This window comes from Balaenoptera ricei, chromosome 1 (assembly GCF_028023285.1).
Source record: "Balaenoptera ricei isolate mBalRic1 chromosome 1, mBalRic1.hap2, whole genome shotgun sequence".
Classification (NCBI taxonomy): Eukaryota; Metazoa; Chordata; class Mammalia; order Artiodactyla; family Balaenopteridae; genus Balaenoptera; species Balaenoptera ricei.
The window spans coordinates 56174425-56189481 of NC_082639.1; the positions used below are offsets into that span (position 1 = coordinate 56174425).

Consider the following 15057-nt stretch of genomic DNA (forward strand, 5'->3'; position numbering starts at 1 on the left):
TCAAGCCCTGGTCCAGGGAAGATCCCACATACCACAGAGCAACTAAGCCCGTGTGCCACAACTACTGAGCCTGCACTCTAGAGCCTGTGAGCCACAACTACTGAGCTCGCGTGCCAACTGAAGCCCGCGTGCCTAGAGCCCGTGCTCCACAACAAGAGAAGCCACCGCAATGAGAAGCCCGCGCACTGCAACGAAGAGTAGCCCCCGCTCGCCACAACTAGAGAAAGCCCCTGCGCAGCAACAAAGACACAACACAGCCAAAAATAAATAAACTTATTTAAAAAAAAGACTTAGTTTCCCTTTGCCTAGGACAGACCCTCAAGTGTCAGGGTTTATTTATTTTTTTTTCTTGCTACATTTTGCTTTTCTTCCTTTTTAAAAAATTCTATTTTTATTTGTTTGCTTATTCAACTTTGAAAACCTCTTGAAGGCATCCTTTGCTCCCTGAGGCTTAGTTTAAGTCACTCATCTAGACCAGACCTGCAGTTGAGATGTCCTCAGTTCAGAAGGGGAGAGGGCAGATGGCTGAACAAAGGATGGCACTGTGGGAGGAATTGGGAGGAAGAGACTAGTTGCCTGAGGAAGTGGAGAAAGGCTTGGAGGCAGGGCCAGGGAATTCAGCACTTTCGGGCATGTAAGATACAGGCTCTGGGAACACATCGCCTGGGAAGCTAAAATACTTCGTATCTCCATTTCTTCAACTATAAACCAAGGATAATAATGGTACTACGTCTGGGACTTCCCTGGAAGTCCAGTGGTTAGCACTCTGCGCTTCCACTGCAGGGGGCACGGGTTCAGTCCCTGGTGGGGGAACTAAGATCCCACATGCTGTGCGGTGTGGCCAAAAAAAAAAAAAAATGGTACTACGTCTTAGCCTTGTTGTAAAAATCAAATGAGATAATGCATATAAGTGGTTTGAGTAGGGCTTGGCCCAGTGTTAAATTTTTTAATGTGACGCATAATAAGGTTGAAATAAATTTCCAGGCCCAAGACAGAACTGCTTCTGCTTGGTGTGCCACACCAGCAAACCGAAACTTAGATAAGTTTCATGTCCATGTCAGTGTTCTGCTTGACCATAAACGTGGTACATCAAGTCAGCCAGTCCCCAAATGCCAAGCCAGCTCTAGGTCTTCTCACCCTAAACCAGATCGACTGATGATGTGGCCCCAGCCAATCAGATATCTTTTTCTTGTCTCTTCCTTGTTCTTTATTCTTTATCCTATAAAGGGCTTCCTGCCTTCTGCCCCATCTTGCAGTTCTCTGAAAGGAGACTGTCTACTTCATGAAGTGTTTAAAGTTTGTTTGTATCACCTAAATTGTCACCTTTAATCATTTTTTTTAACAGTAGGAATTAGTAGAACCTTGCAATTAACTATATACATACAAATACATAAAATGACATACATTTAAAAAATTTGTAATATTCTCCCTTTTTGGGTACAAAACACTTTTTTTTTTTTAATACTGGAATACATAGCTGTATCTTTTTTAAAATTAATTAATTTATTTTTATTTTTGCCTGTGTTGGGTCTTCGTTTCTGTGCGAGGGCTTTCTCTAGTTGTGGCAAGCGGGGGCCACTCTTCATCGCGGTGCGCGGGCCTCTCACTATCGCGGCCTCTCTTGTTGCGGAGCACAGGCTCCAGACGCGCAGGCTCAGTAGTTGTGGCTCACGGGCCTAGTTGCTCCGCGGCATGTGGGATCTTCCCAGACCAGGGCTCGAACCCGTGTCCCCTGCATTGGCAGGCAGATTCTCAACCACTGCGCCACCAGGGAAGTCCCAACACTTTTTAATTTCAAAACCAGAATTGTGATACTGACAGCAGTTTGACAACCACTGGTCCAGCACTTAATAAGTGTTTAATGACTGTTGCCTCTGGTATTTTCCCCCATTACACTCTATCTATCTGTCTGTCTATCTGTCTATCTTATCTATCTATCTATTTTAAATTGACCTGCTTTTATTTTATTCATTTATTTTTATGGCGGTATAGTTGGCATACAACATTATATTAGTTTCAGATGTACAACATAATATTTGTATATCTTATGAAAAGATCACAGTAAGTCTAGTTAACATCTGTCACATAGTTAACAGAATTAATTTTGTTAATTCTCATCTCTCTCGTGATGAGGACTTTTAAAATCTACTCTCTTAGCAACTTTTCAATATGCATACAGTATTATCACCTGTGGCTGCCATGCCGTACATTACATTTCCCATGACTGACTTATTTTACAACTGGAAGTTTATACCTTTTGACCCCCGTTACCCATTTTACACATCCCTCACCCCCTTCCTCTGGCAACCACCGGTCTGTTCTCTGTGTCCATGAGCTTGTTGGTTTTCTTTGTTGTTTTTTCTTTTAAGTTCCACATATAAGAGAGAGCATATGGTATCTGTCTTTCTCTGACTTCCTTCTCTACTTTTATTTACTTATTTATTTAATTTTTGGCTGTGTTGGGTCTTAGTTGCGGCATGTGGGATCTTTGTTGCAACACGCGGGCTTCTCTCGTTGTGGCACGTGGGCTCAGTAGTTGCGGTGCGCGGGCTCTCTGGTTGTGGCTCAGGTGTTCAGCAGTTGCTGCGCGCACAGGCTTAGTTGCCCCGTGGCATGTGGGATCTTAGTTCCTGGAACAGGGATTGAACCTGTATCCCCTTTATTGGAAGATGGGTTCTTAACCACTGGACCACCAGCGAAGTCCCTGTCTGACTTATTTCACTTAGCATGTTGCCCTGAAGGTCTATCCATGTTGTGGCAGATGGCAAGATTTCCTTCTTTGTTATGGCTGAGTAATATTCCGCTGTGTGTGTGTGTGTGGTGTGTCTGTGTGTATATGAGTGTGTGTGTATGTATGTATGTAAGTATGTATTTCTCTCTCACATTTCCTTTATCCATTCATCTACTTATGGACCTTTAGGTTGTTTCCATATCTTGGCTATTGAACTGTAGTGAACATGGGGCTACATAAGTCTTTTCGAGTAGGTGTTTTCATTTTCTTTGGATAAATACCCAGAGTGGAATTGCTGGATCATATGGTAGTTCTATTTTTGATGGTTTGCAGAACCTCCGTACTGTTTTTCATATGACTGCCCTCTGGTATTATTATTATTATTGTTGTTGTTGTTGTCCTTGCTGGTGTTAAAGGATGATTGCATGTCGGCCTTCTCAGTGGACCATATGACCCCACTGGGAGCCCTAGCAAAAAGAGTGGTAGCATCAGCTGTTTCCCTCCTTCTCTTTCCCTTTGTTCGCAGGACTCTCTCCTACCAGCCGTGGGAGGCTGGGGAACATGTACCTCTTCGGTGTTCTTGGAGTAGTGCTTGACCAGAATATTGCCGGAAAGCTATGTGACAGAGGGAGGGAAAAGGGAGGGAGGCAGGGAGAGAGAGAAAAAAGTCCCCCATGGGCAGCAGTAGCAGTCCATTCTGTTTGAGCAGATGGCACTGGAGGAAACAGCAGCTTCCCTTGTACAGATCTGCAGCCAAGATCCTGCCCAGAGAGGCAGCCGACAAGACGCCTGGTACAGCCAGATCCACACCCGGGATCTTCTGCAGTGGGAAGGAGTTCCTTTTATGTTGCTTTAAAAGTGAAATTCCTCCCTGTCCTCTGAATGGGGCTAGTAGTTGGGTTGTGATAAGGTTACAGGGGAGTTGAGAAAATCTAGAGAGCTTGTAAGATTTGAAGTATGATCCTACTCCTTGGAGCTGAAAGTTCCCGGTATGGTGGATGCCAAGGCAGACTTGCAGAACTCGAGCTTGAGGAGATGGTTAAATGCTCTGGGTCTAAAACTCATCTTTGATTTTGGTAAACCTTGTGGATTACTATTACTTGCCTTTCCCCATTTGTTCCCTTGCCCAGATTCTGTTGCCTTCATCCCAGTCTGCTTTTTCTCCTTTGCTGCTTATGTAAGGCAGCATGTGGTCCTTCTCCAGATGTTCGTGGTGTGTCTATAAATGCATGTGTTCCTATTCTAGGCCAAGAAAATATTCCCGACATAGGACATCCAAATTTTTTTTTGGCTTAATGAAATTCTAGTATCTTTTTCTTTTCATGACTTATTTAAAGTCTTAAAATGAAGTTACTGTACAATTTTATTCTTTGAATCTGTGTGTGTGTTGGGGGGGGGCGGTCACATAATTGATCTGCTAGTGGGATGAGAAAGCTTAAGGGTATTCCTTGTGCTTAGATATTGGATCACCTTCTTTCTCTGTAATGCTAGCCCCTACCCTATCCAAAGTCATGGCTTTTGTCCATGCATATTTTTATCTTGGCTATTACAGAAACACACCCACTGCCAACACATTTCTGGACCTAGGGTACAAAATTAGACTAAGTGAATGTAAATATCCAGTCTGGCTAGAGAGGAAAAAAGCAAAGAGGCCAAACAAAGCATTGGACCTTATTCCCAGGCAGACTGTCACGCCTGAGTTCTGGTCCGGATGCCACTCCTCACATCTAGAATGGGTGTAATGATCAGCGCCTTAGCTGCCCATGAAGGCAGGGAGAGACTCTCAGTCTCTGGGGTCCCTGTCCTTACCTCAGAGGTGGAGTCTTGGTGGTTGAAAGGATCCTGCTGTGGCTTTAGGCGTACTGAGAAGCCAGCCCTCTAAGCCAAAAGCCAGGTACAGGAAATTGAAATTCCACCTCTGAGATGACAGAGGAAGAGTCCACCTCCCTCATGCAGATGAGGAAACTTGAGGCTGCGATAAGTGAAGGACATTCATGTGTTCAGCCCTGTGGGCAGAGACTTGGAGGCAAGCTTCAGATCAAGACTCCAGATTCCCAGCCTGGTGGTAATTCATTGTAGCGTATTGGCTCTTTGCCTCATTATGAAGCCATTACAGTGTTTTTGAAAGGGTATTGTCCCTTGATAAAAATGCAGATATCAAGAGTAAATAAACTGTATGATCTCACTTATTTGGAATCTAAAAAACACACAAAACAAAACAAAAAACCTTGAGCTCACAGATACAGAGAACAGATTGGTGGTCAACAGATTGGTGGTCGCCAGAGGCGAGGGCTTTGGGGGATCAAAAGGTCAGTTATAAGAGTCCTGGGATATCATGTGTAACATGGCGGCTATAGTTAATAAAACTGTATTACGTATTTGAATGTTGCTAAGAGAATATATCTTAAAAGTTCTCATCATAAGAAAAAAAGTTTGGGGACTTCCCTGGCCGTCCAGTGGTTAAGACTCCGTGCTTCCACTGCAGGGGGTGCGGATTCGATCCATTTGTCAGGGAACTAAAATCCCACATGCCGTGTGGTGCAGCCGAAAGAAAAAAAAAGAAAAAAAAAGTTTGTAACTATGTATGGTGACAGATGTTAACTAGACTGATGGTGGTGATCATTTCAAAATATATGTGAATATCAAATCATTATGTTGTAGGCTTGAAACCGATGTAATGTTATATGTGAGTCATATCTCGATAGAAAAAAAGAAATCACATTACAAATTCTTTCATTTTAATCTCAGAATTAGTGGTAAAGAGATAAACATTTGTACTTTACATAAATTTGGGTTCAAATCTAAAAAGAAAAAGAAATTTTTTTTACTGTTAACATCCTTTTGACGTAGGGAGTGATTGATTATATAGATCACGGATTTAAATAATTTTTCGCTGCAATTTCCTTTGGTTAGAACACAAATAATAATTGACCCCATGATGAGCTAAATTTTTTACCCTGAGACTGAATGGCAGAGGAACGGTTTTGAAGACAGGTGTGGTTCATGTGAAATCAGGAGAGACGAGGTCAGTGACTTGATCCTGTTGGGCATCTTAGTCTGATGATGTCCAAAGGGACAAAGAACAAATAGGATTTAAGTCTTTATAGTTTCAAGGTTTTGCATTATTTTACAATAAATAAGTTATAAATTTATCTCAGGTACCTTTTTTTAAATTTTATTTATTTTATTTTATTATTATCATAGTTTTTTTTGGCTGCTTCGGGTCTTCGTTGCGGCTCAGGCGCTTCTCCTTAGTTGCGGCATGCGGGTGTTCTCTCTCTAGTTGTGTCGCGCCGGCTCCAGGGCGCGTGGGCTCTGTAGTTTGTGGCACATGGGCTCGCTCATTGAGGCGTGCGAGCTCAGTAGTTGTGGTGCGTGGGCTTAGTTGCCCTGTGTCATGTGGGATCTTAGTTCTCCGACCAGGGATCGAACCTGCATCCCCTGCATTGGAAGGCGGATTCTTTACCACTGGACCACCAGGGAAGTCCCAGAGCATACACTTTTTAATAATTATGTTCATGAGTCTGTCCCCACTCTTCATTCTTGGAGGTGTTCTTATATTTGTATCTCTTGTGCCTTGCGTGTAGTAGATGCACAGAAAATTTTGCTTAGATAAGTGGCATGTTCCTGGGGAAGAGAGTTTTCACCTGTGGTTCTGAGTAATTGGAGTGACTCTCATACACTAGGGGTAAAATGGGAGGTCTCTGGTAGGATGCTGGCAGGGTCATTGCACAGCTGGTTGGAGGCCCATGCCACAAAACACCCTTGTCATTGTTGTCCTTATGCTGGCACTTTCTGGGCTAGTTATTGAAAAAAGTATTTGACAAAGAAAGACAAAAGACAGATATATTCAAATAAAATAAAAAGACCTCATTGCCTTTGCTTAAAGTATTAATAGTAGTTGAGGTTTGATTTCAAGAGACTTCCATTCCAGTAGTGGATTTTACCTGACTAAAGTTGATTATCTTTCTTAATCTCCACCTTTGTTAAAACAAATCTTTTTGTCTCCAGTGTCAAGAGATTAAGGGAGCCTGGTTGACTTTCTGTAACCCTGGACTAGGATTTTAGGGGTAACTCTTCAGTGGTCAAAGGTGAATTAGCTGGCAGGTTGAATATTTGACCAAATACTCTCACTTAGTTTGTGACCAATAGCCTATTTCTGTTTCAAAATATATTTATACGGAATTTTATTGGCAACGTAAGAGCTTGTATAAGTATAACTTAATGTGATAATTACCGACTGTTTAATTTTTTTGCCTGACAGAGTAAAATTCCATAAAATTTTGCTATTGAAAACTTTCTGTGGCTGGCACCTGACCCCAGTGTTTAGGTTCTGAGCTCTGGGACAGGCCTCCTCTGAGGTTGGCACAGGGCCTGGCACATGGTAGATGCTGAATAAATATCAACTGAGTGAGTATTAAGTGGATTCAGAGAGTATTTAAACCATAAAACCAACCACATCCCATATTCTCCAGTTTCCCCTTAGTGAACTGTGTTTACCATCTCCCCCCACCGCCCCAGTTCAGTAATGTTGTCTTTCACATTTTGGATCTTTATGCATTTATTTCTTTTTGGAAGTCATTCAGTCTCTGGAATGTTTGAGCTGGCAGTTGTGAATATTTAGGGTGGCTATAGAATGGATTTTGTGCCACCTACATATCTGTGAGTGTTTTCTCATGGTTTTTCTAAAGAAATGTTATTTGCTTAGTGGCTCTCCTAGTTATTTAGACAAAGGTTTTTTTTTTTTTTCTTTTCTTTCTTTTTTATAAATTTATTTTATATTTGGGTCTTTGCTGCTGCATACAGGCTTTCTCTAGTTGCGGCGAGTGGGGGCTACTCTTCTTTGTTGTGCACGGGCTTCTCACTGTGGTGGCTTCTCTTGTTGCGGAGCACGGGCTCTAGGCACGCGGGCTTCAGTAGTTGTGGCACGTGGGCCCAGTAGTTGTGGCACATGGGCTCAGTAGTTGTGGCTCGTGGGCTCTAGAGCACAGGTTCAGTAGTTGTGGCGTACGGGCTTAGTTGCTCTGTGGCATGTGGGATCTTCCCGGGCCAGGGATCGAACCCATGTCCCCTACAATGGCAGATGGATTCTTAACCACTGCACCACCAAGGAAGTCCCGGTATTTTCTTTTTAATCAAGATAATTCAAATCGTGTGCCCAAAATCCTCCCCTTTTAGCAGTGGACGGTGTTTTGCCATATTTGCTGCCCAGAATACAATGATCTATGTCAGTCTGTTAAGTGAATATGGACAACTTTAATGTGAAAGAACTGAGGTCAATAAAACTATCTTCCATAGCCTGGAAGCCTGACTTTTGGAGAAATGACCAATTTAATAGGTACTTAAGTTCTGTGTTATCTTAAATTTTTCTACTTGGTATTATTTTAAATATGCAACTTAATAGGTAGTGTTAAATTCTGAAAACTTATATGTTGTCTGATCTGGCTAGAAATTGAAAATATATATTTCTCAAGGTAACCAAGGTCATGTCTATTTTAATTTATATTTAGTAGTAATTAAATGGAATAGGTTTTTAAGATGCATTGCTACAAAATTTATATTGTAAAAGAGGTGGAACATTGATTTTCTTCTAATACATTTAACATTGACAATGGTAATATATATCTATACATATACATACATAATTCTATAATACATACCATTTTGTAATCTGACACTTTCCCTTTCTGAAGAAAGTTTTTCCAAATGTGGCCTTAATCACTGGTGTTCTGGTCAATCTCATAAACACATGATTAGTTTTATTTTTATTTTTTAGTTGTTGTGACACTTAAGAAATGCAAAGCTGTTGGCCTTTTTTTGAGTTACTCTTAATTTATTAAGTTTATTTTTGAAACCTTCCTGGTGGTTTATGGTTGTTTATTATTTTAGTGAGTGTGTGTGTGTGTGTGTGTGTGTGTGTGTGTGTGTGTGCATGTGCACATATGTATACACACTAAGGATGCAAAAGCAGTGTAAGACAACGTATGTGTATGTACAGCCTTTCTTTGGAATACTGCTTGAGGAGTTGGAGCAGGTATGTGTTTTATCCAAACATGCTGGCATTAGCGTTTAATGATACTGCTTTCTCCTCCAAGCAAACTGACAAGGGCAGATGAAGGTCCTGTTTTCTGGAATGGGCTTGTCTTCTGACTAGTGTTTTATTTCAGATTACTGTTGTAGTGAAGTCTTCATTCAGATGTAGATACATTAAGTCCATTTTGCTCTGGCTGCTGTTGACTTTTCCTGGTTTTTAGGGGGGGTGGGGTGTGGAGCGAGAGACATGGAGCAAGTTTGATTTTGTATCAGATTGGAGGGCATGCTGTCTGTCTTGCTCCAGAGAAGAGCCCAGGCTGCCAAAAATGGGAAAGGATGCTGCTTAGATCTTTCTCTTCACTAGTAAATTGGATTAAGATGGTTCTGGAAGTCTTCCACAGAGTTATTTTGAACTTGGAGTTGCACAATCTCCGTTGGGTTAGCTAAAGGTACTCTCAAGGGCCAGAAGGTCTTCTAATGTTGCCTCTGCTTTGGACCAGGCCTGTTTGTGCTTGGATTATTGTCACAGCCTCCTTGGCTTTCACCACTCCAGCCCTGTCCAAATTTCACATCGCCGTGGACATTGACTTGTGTAGTCACACAAGGCCCTGCACTTAGTGCAATGCTCTGCTGTTGCCATCTAGAACTTTTTAGTTTCTGAACAAGGAGGCTCCATGTTTTCATTTTGTGCTGGGCCCTGCAAATTAAATAGTTGGTTTTAGCTGTGGGAGTGGCATTTCTGGAACTACCCATTTTTCCTTTAGTCCCTCGAAGCCCATGCTCCTTAACCTACCTGTCTAGCTCTCTCTCATGGCGTGGTTTTGTCAGATGTCACTAATTGAAGTTCCTCCAAGTATGCCAAGCAGCCCCATGCCTCTGCAACAGTGGGTCCTGGTGTTTCCTTCTCCCCGTTTTCCCTCCCCGACCTCATTCATTGCTATTCATGGTTTGAAAGGCTGAGGAAATAAGACTGAGCTATGAAACCCTACATGGCCATCTCACCTAGTTAGTACTGATCACACTTTGTCTATATTTCCCTTGAAAAAGTTGATACCTGGCAAAGTTGACCTATCTATGATCTTGGGGAAATGGTTCTGTAATAACTGTATAGGAAGATCAGATTGATTTTTGCCAGGGGAAAAGAATTCTCTGTAATCTTCAGTGTATTCATTCATTCATGCAACAAAATTTTATGGAGTTATCTATACATGCCAGATTATATTCTAAGCACTGAGGATATGGCAGTGAGCAAAGTAGTAGTATTTTTTCAATGAACTAATAACAATATTCTAGTGGGGGAGGACAGAAAGTGAATTCACAAATACATCAGTATATAATATGTAAAGTCTGTAGTTCTAGAAAATAATGCACAGTGGGATAAGAGAGTAGAGGGTGATAGGGGTGTGTGTTTGTGCTTGTGCTGTGTAGATAGGGTGGGAAGCCCATTTTGAGGTGATACTTAATCAGAGACCTGGATGCAATGAGGGCTTGACCCATGTGAAATTCTGGGGGAGAGAGTGTTCCTGGCAGAGGAAAGAACAAATGCAAAGGTCCTGGCGAGGGCACATGCTTATGATCTTCAGGAAAGTGCAAGGAGGCTGTTGTGTCTGGACTAGGATGGGCAATGAGGAGAGAAGAACCCTATATATATATACTATGTTTTTTCTCTATACATAGATACCTAGGATAAAGTAATTTTGATAAAGTAATTTTATGGGGTAAAGTAATTTATAAATTAGGCACAGTAAGAGATTAACAACAATAATTAATAAAATAGAACAATTATAACAATATATTGTACTAAAAGTTACGTGAATGTGGTCTCTCAGAATATCTTTTTGTACAAATTTAATGCTTTTTTCATCTTAACTAAGCCCTTATCATGCACTGTGTTCATAACTTTCGCAGTTTGAGGTTCAGCAGCAAAACTGGCATGAATTTCTTTTTCCTTCTTCGCAATTTCCCGGATAGATTTGTTCTTACCATATACTTTAGCAGCCTCAGCATACAATGTTTTTCCTTCCTCCTTAAGTCGAACTTTTACCTTTTCACTTTAAAGAAGCACTTTATGGCTTCTCTTTGGCACATCCAAATGGCCAGCATCGCTACTCTTGCACCTTGTGTCATTATTATGTAAAATATGGTCACTTGAAGGTACTGAGACAGTTGATCTGATTACCAAGACTGCTACTAAGTGACTAAAAGGTGGGATACTCTGGACCAAGGGTTGATTCACATCCCAGGCGGGACGGAGTAGGACGGCAAGAGATTTCATCATGCTACTCAGAACGGCACCCGATTTAAAACGAGTTGCTTATTTCTGGAATTTTCCATTTAATATTTTCAGACCGTGGTTGACCTTGGGTAACTGAATCCAAGAAAACTGCGGATAATGGGGGACTCCATTACTGACAAGGCAAGAAACACTAGGGCAAGAGCAGAGTGGGAGGGGAATGTTGATTTTGGACAGTATAAGTTTGAGGTGTCAGTGGAAGCCATTTAGGAAAGTCAGGAGATAATCAGAGGCCTTAGACGTATCATTTTTGATACTGTTCTTCATTAAATTACTGAATTCAGATATATCCTAATACCATAAATCCTCCAACTGAAGGGACCTAAAACATGAATTAAGCCCAATCCCCAGTCCAGTTTTCCAAATCTCTCTATAATATCCCTTGCTGGGCAGTCTCCATTCAAACATTTCCTTAGGCAACTTTTCCTGTCCATTTATAATTCCTACTACTAGTCCTAATTCTAAGCCCTGAGGATTAAATAAGTTAATGCCTTTTCCATGTGTCAAGTATCAGGTTACGGGTAAATTGTTGTCATGTCCTTCTCTGGTTCTTCTCTTTTCCAAACAAGACAATCCCTACCCGTTACTGTTTCCTCATGGGATATTTGCAGCCAGTTCACATCTTGGTCTCTCACCTTGGAAGATGTGTGTTTGTTGTTTATATGTACCTTAAAGTTTGGTGGATGGGACTTAAAAACAGGGCTCTGGGGCTGGCCTGACCATTGCAGAGTAAACACCAAGCTTGTCAGTTACTCTGAGCATTCTGTCTGACGGTGATTTTTCAGATATAAAACATATATACCTTACAGGTATTACCGAAGAGAACTGAAAGCATGCATTCACACAAAAACTTGTACATTGCAGCATTATTCAAAATATCCAAAGAGTGAAAAAAAATAAGATATGTCCATACAACGGAATCATAATATTCAGCCATGAAAATGAATGAAGTACTGAGAGGTGGTGCAACATGGATGCGTCTTGAAAACATTATGCTAAGTAAAGGACCCAGACGCAAAAAACCACATAGTGTGCTTCCATTTATGTGAAATGTGCAGAGTAGGCAAATCTATAGACAGAAAGTGGATTAGTAGAAGCCAGGGCCTAGAGGGAGGAGGGAATGGGGAGTGACTGCTAATAGGTACAAGGTTTCTTTCTGGGGTCATATAAATGTTCTGAAATTAGGTAGTGGTGATGGCTGCACAACACTGAGGAAGTGTTAAAAAACCACTGAATTGTACACTTTGAGATGGTGAATGTTATGGTGTGTGAATCATATCTCAGTAAAGCTGTCATTAAAAAATATGGGTATTACCTCCTGTCTAAAGTTGAGGATCTTAAGAATCAATGAACTAACACGTATAAGTGCCTGAGATAATATGTACTCTCAGTGAAGATTGTTATTGTTGCTCTTAAGGAAAGTAATACTGCTTAGAGATCAGTAACTGCAACTTTTAGTCACTGTTACACTTGTAGAATATTACCTGTTAAATCGTATGCAGTCAACAAATCCTTGTTGAATGAATGTGTTTTGTTCACATTCATGTTTCGCCACATATACGTTCTGTTTCTTGCACGTTACCGAATCCACATCATTGGGCCTAATTTTGGGATCCTTGTCCAGTGATGGGAACTCTTCACAGCCCACGTTTCAGTGTGGAAGTCAGAGTTGGGAGTATAGGCTCAGTCTGGGGAAGGAAGGGCTCTGCCTTAAATTCTAGGTGAAGGTGGAGGCTAAATGATTCTTGAGCTTTTTTGCCTAGTAATATAATTCTGCTATATGTTTTTATAAGAACTTAATTGGCCTGTCAAGAATGTGTTTCTTAATGGTTCATTATCAGATCCCTGGAGAGCAGAGGACTTCATCTTGGTTAAAAAAAGAAATTCAGTTCCTAGAAATTTAGCAGATTTAAACTGCTAATTTGTTCTCCTGAACCCAACTTATAATTTCCACATATAAGAAATTGTTATTTTAAATTATGATATGAGCATTTTTTTCTTTGAAAAAAAATTTAAAATTCACATCTTTTTATGAACTTGGCATTCCACTAATAACACTGCGTTGCTTCTACAACTGCGTCAGCAAGGTGCCATCTGCTTATCCTGAGGCTCATGAAAAGAAATAAACCGGTTGATGTTTGTGTCATCCAGCATTCTTTCTAGAAGAGCAGTGGAAAGTTTTTCCTTTGGTCTCTAAGGAATGGTTGTGCCTCTCAGCTTCCCCGTGCCATCAGGGAGAAATAAGAAAGGCAAAACTGTCAGAAAAGAGTTTGTAAGTTTTTTTTTTTTTTGAAGCTTCTTTTTTGAGAGTGTCTTTTTCCTGTCTTTAATAGAAGTTGGTGATATGGCAAAGCAGTACATAGAGAAAAGTCTTTTGGTTCCAGATCACGTGATCACACGCCTCATGCTGTCAGAGCTGGAGAACAGGCGCGGCCAGCACTGGCTACTGGATGGTGAGTTGAACGTGTGGGTCCGCTGGACCTCTGCCAATAGCGGGTCATGGTCTCCTTGCACACTCCCGTAATTTCTTACAGGTTGCAAAATGCCCTTTTCCCCTAAATGTTCAGTCATCTATTTAGACATATTCCAGTTTGGCAACGTGATAGAAACCTCACATGGTGAAGCCTTTTAATTCCTCTGTCTGCAGACCACCATCCCTAGAGCCATCAGCTTGAAGCAAACCTTCACTGAATTCCTGTTATTGTTCCAGTTTTGATCGTGCCTTTGTTTCCATGACTAAGTCGTCATAAGTATGACTCATCTTAAATCAGAGGTTCTTTCATTCAAAATAGGCCACATAAATTAAAAACATTAGTTATCATTTTTTACCTGTCAGATTAAAAAAGATCGAAAATCTGAAAACCTTTTATGGAGAGTATAGGAAGTAAGTATTCTTGAGAGTATAAAATGGGCAACCTTTGGAGGGCAGTTTAGCAGTCTTTATATTTTTTGATTCAGCAATTCCCTGCTTGATTTCTTGCCTAAAGATGTATGTTAAAGGATGTTTGTTTTCAGTGTTATTTGTAAATAGCAAGACACTGGTAACAACCTATCTATCATAGGGTTGCCTTAAATTTTGGTATGTCCATTAACCAAATAATCTGTACCTCTGTGTTGATATGGATAGAACTCTAAGATAAACTGCTGAGTGAAAAAAGCTAGTTGCAGTATAGTTAATATCATATACTATTATCTCTATAAAAATGGAGTGACAGTATAATATTACTATATATACTTACAAACATATACATAAGCTGTCTTTGGAAGGATATAAAAAACTGATACTAGTGGTTGGCTCTGGGTAAGGATTAAGGTTGGGAGAGAGATTTACCTTTCACTGTATATACCCATTCCTACTGTTTGATTTTTAATATTTAAATGATACATAGGCCTGATTTAAAAAAAAAAAACTCAAATATCATATGATATCACTTATATGTGGGGCTAAAAAAATGATACAACATCAACTTACTTATAAAACAGAAATAGACCCCAGACATAGAAAACAAACTTATGGTTACCAAAGGGGATAGCAGTGGGGAGGAGATAAATTAGGAGTTTGGGATTAACATATACACACTACTATATGTAAAATACGTAAACAACGTGGACCTACTGTATAGCACAGGGAACTATATTCAATATCTTGTATTAACCTATAATGGAAAAGAATATGAAAAAGTATATATATTCAGTTATACATATAACTGAATCACTTTGCTGTATACTTGAAACTAACACAACATTGTAAATTAACTATACTTCAATTTTATAAAAATAGTTAAGAAAACTCAGTCATTCCTATGATACTTAATCCAGGAAGATGCATACAGATGCTCACACACAAAATACTGCACAGTTTTGTACTTGAGGAAGCTGAAATTAAGGATCATCTACTTTTAAGTTTTACTAGTATAAATCTTTTCATTTATTAAAGGAAAAAAATGGACTGGATGGATTATTTGTGTTACTCTTTAATAGCGGGAGTCCTTGGCAATGA

The 15057-nt window shown here is 40.3% G+C and overlaps 1 protein-coding gene across 5 annotated transcripts in view; it reads left to right on the forward strand.

Moving 5' to 3' along the window:
- The window catches only part of AK4 (adenylate kinase 4), a 75080-nt gene that overhangs the window by 21151 nt on the left and 38872 nt on the right, over window positions 1-15057 (forward strand). For 4 of the 5 annotated variants that reach the window (XM_059924089.1, XM_059924082.1, XM_059924098.1 and 1 more), the window contains exon 3: window positions 13391-13510. The exons of the other annotated variant lie outside the window; for it this stretch is intronic. In XM_059924089.1, coding sequence (XP_059780072.1) covers window positions 13391-13510 — 120 coding nt within the window. The remainder of the gene's footprint in view (window positions 1-13390; window positions 13511-15057) is intronic. 5 annotated transcript variants of the gene reach the window in all.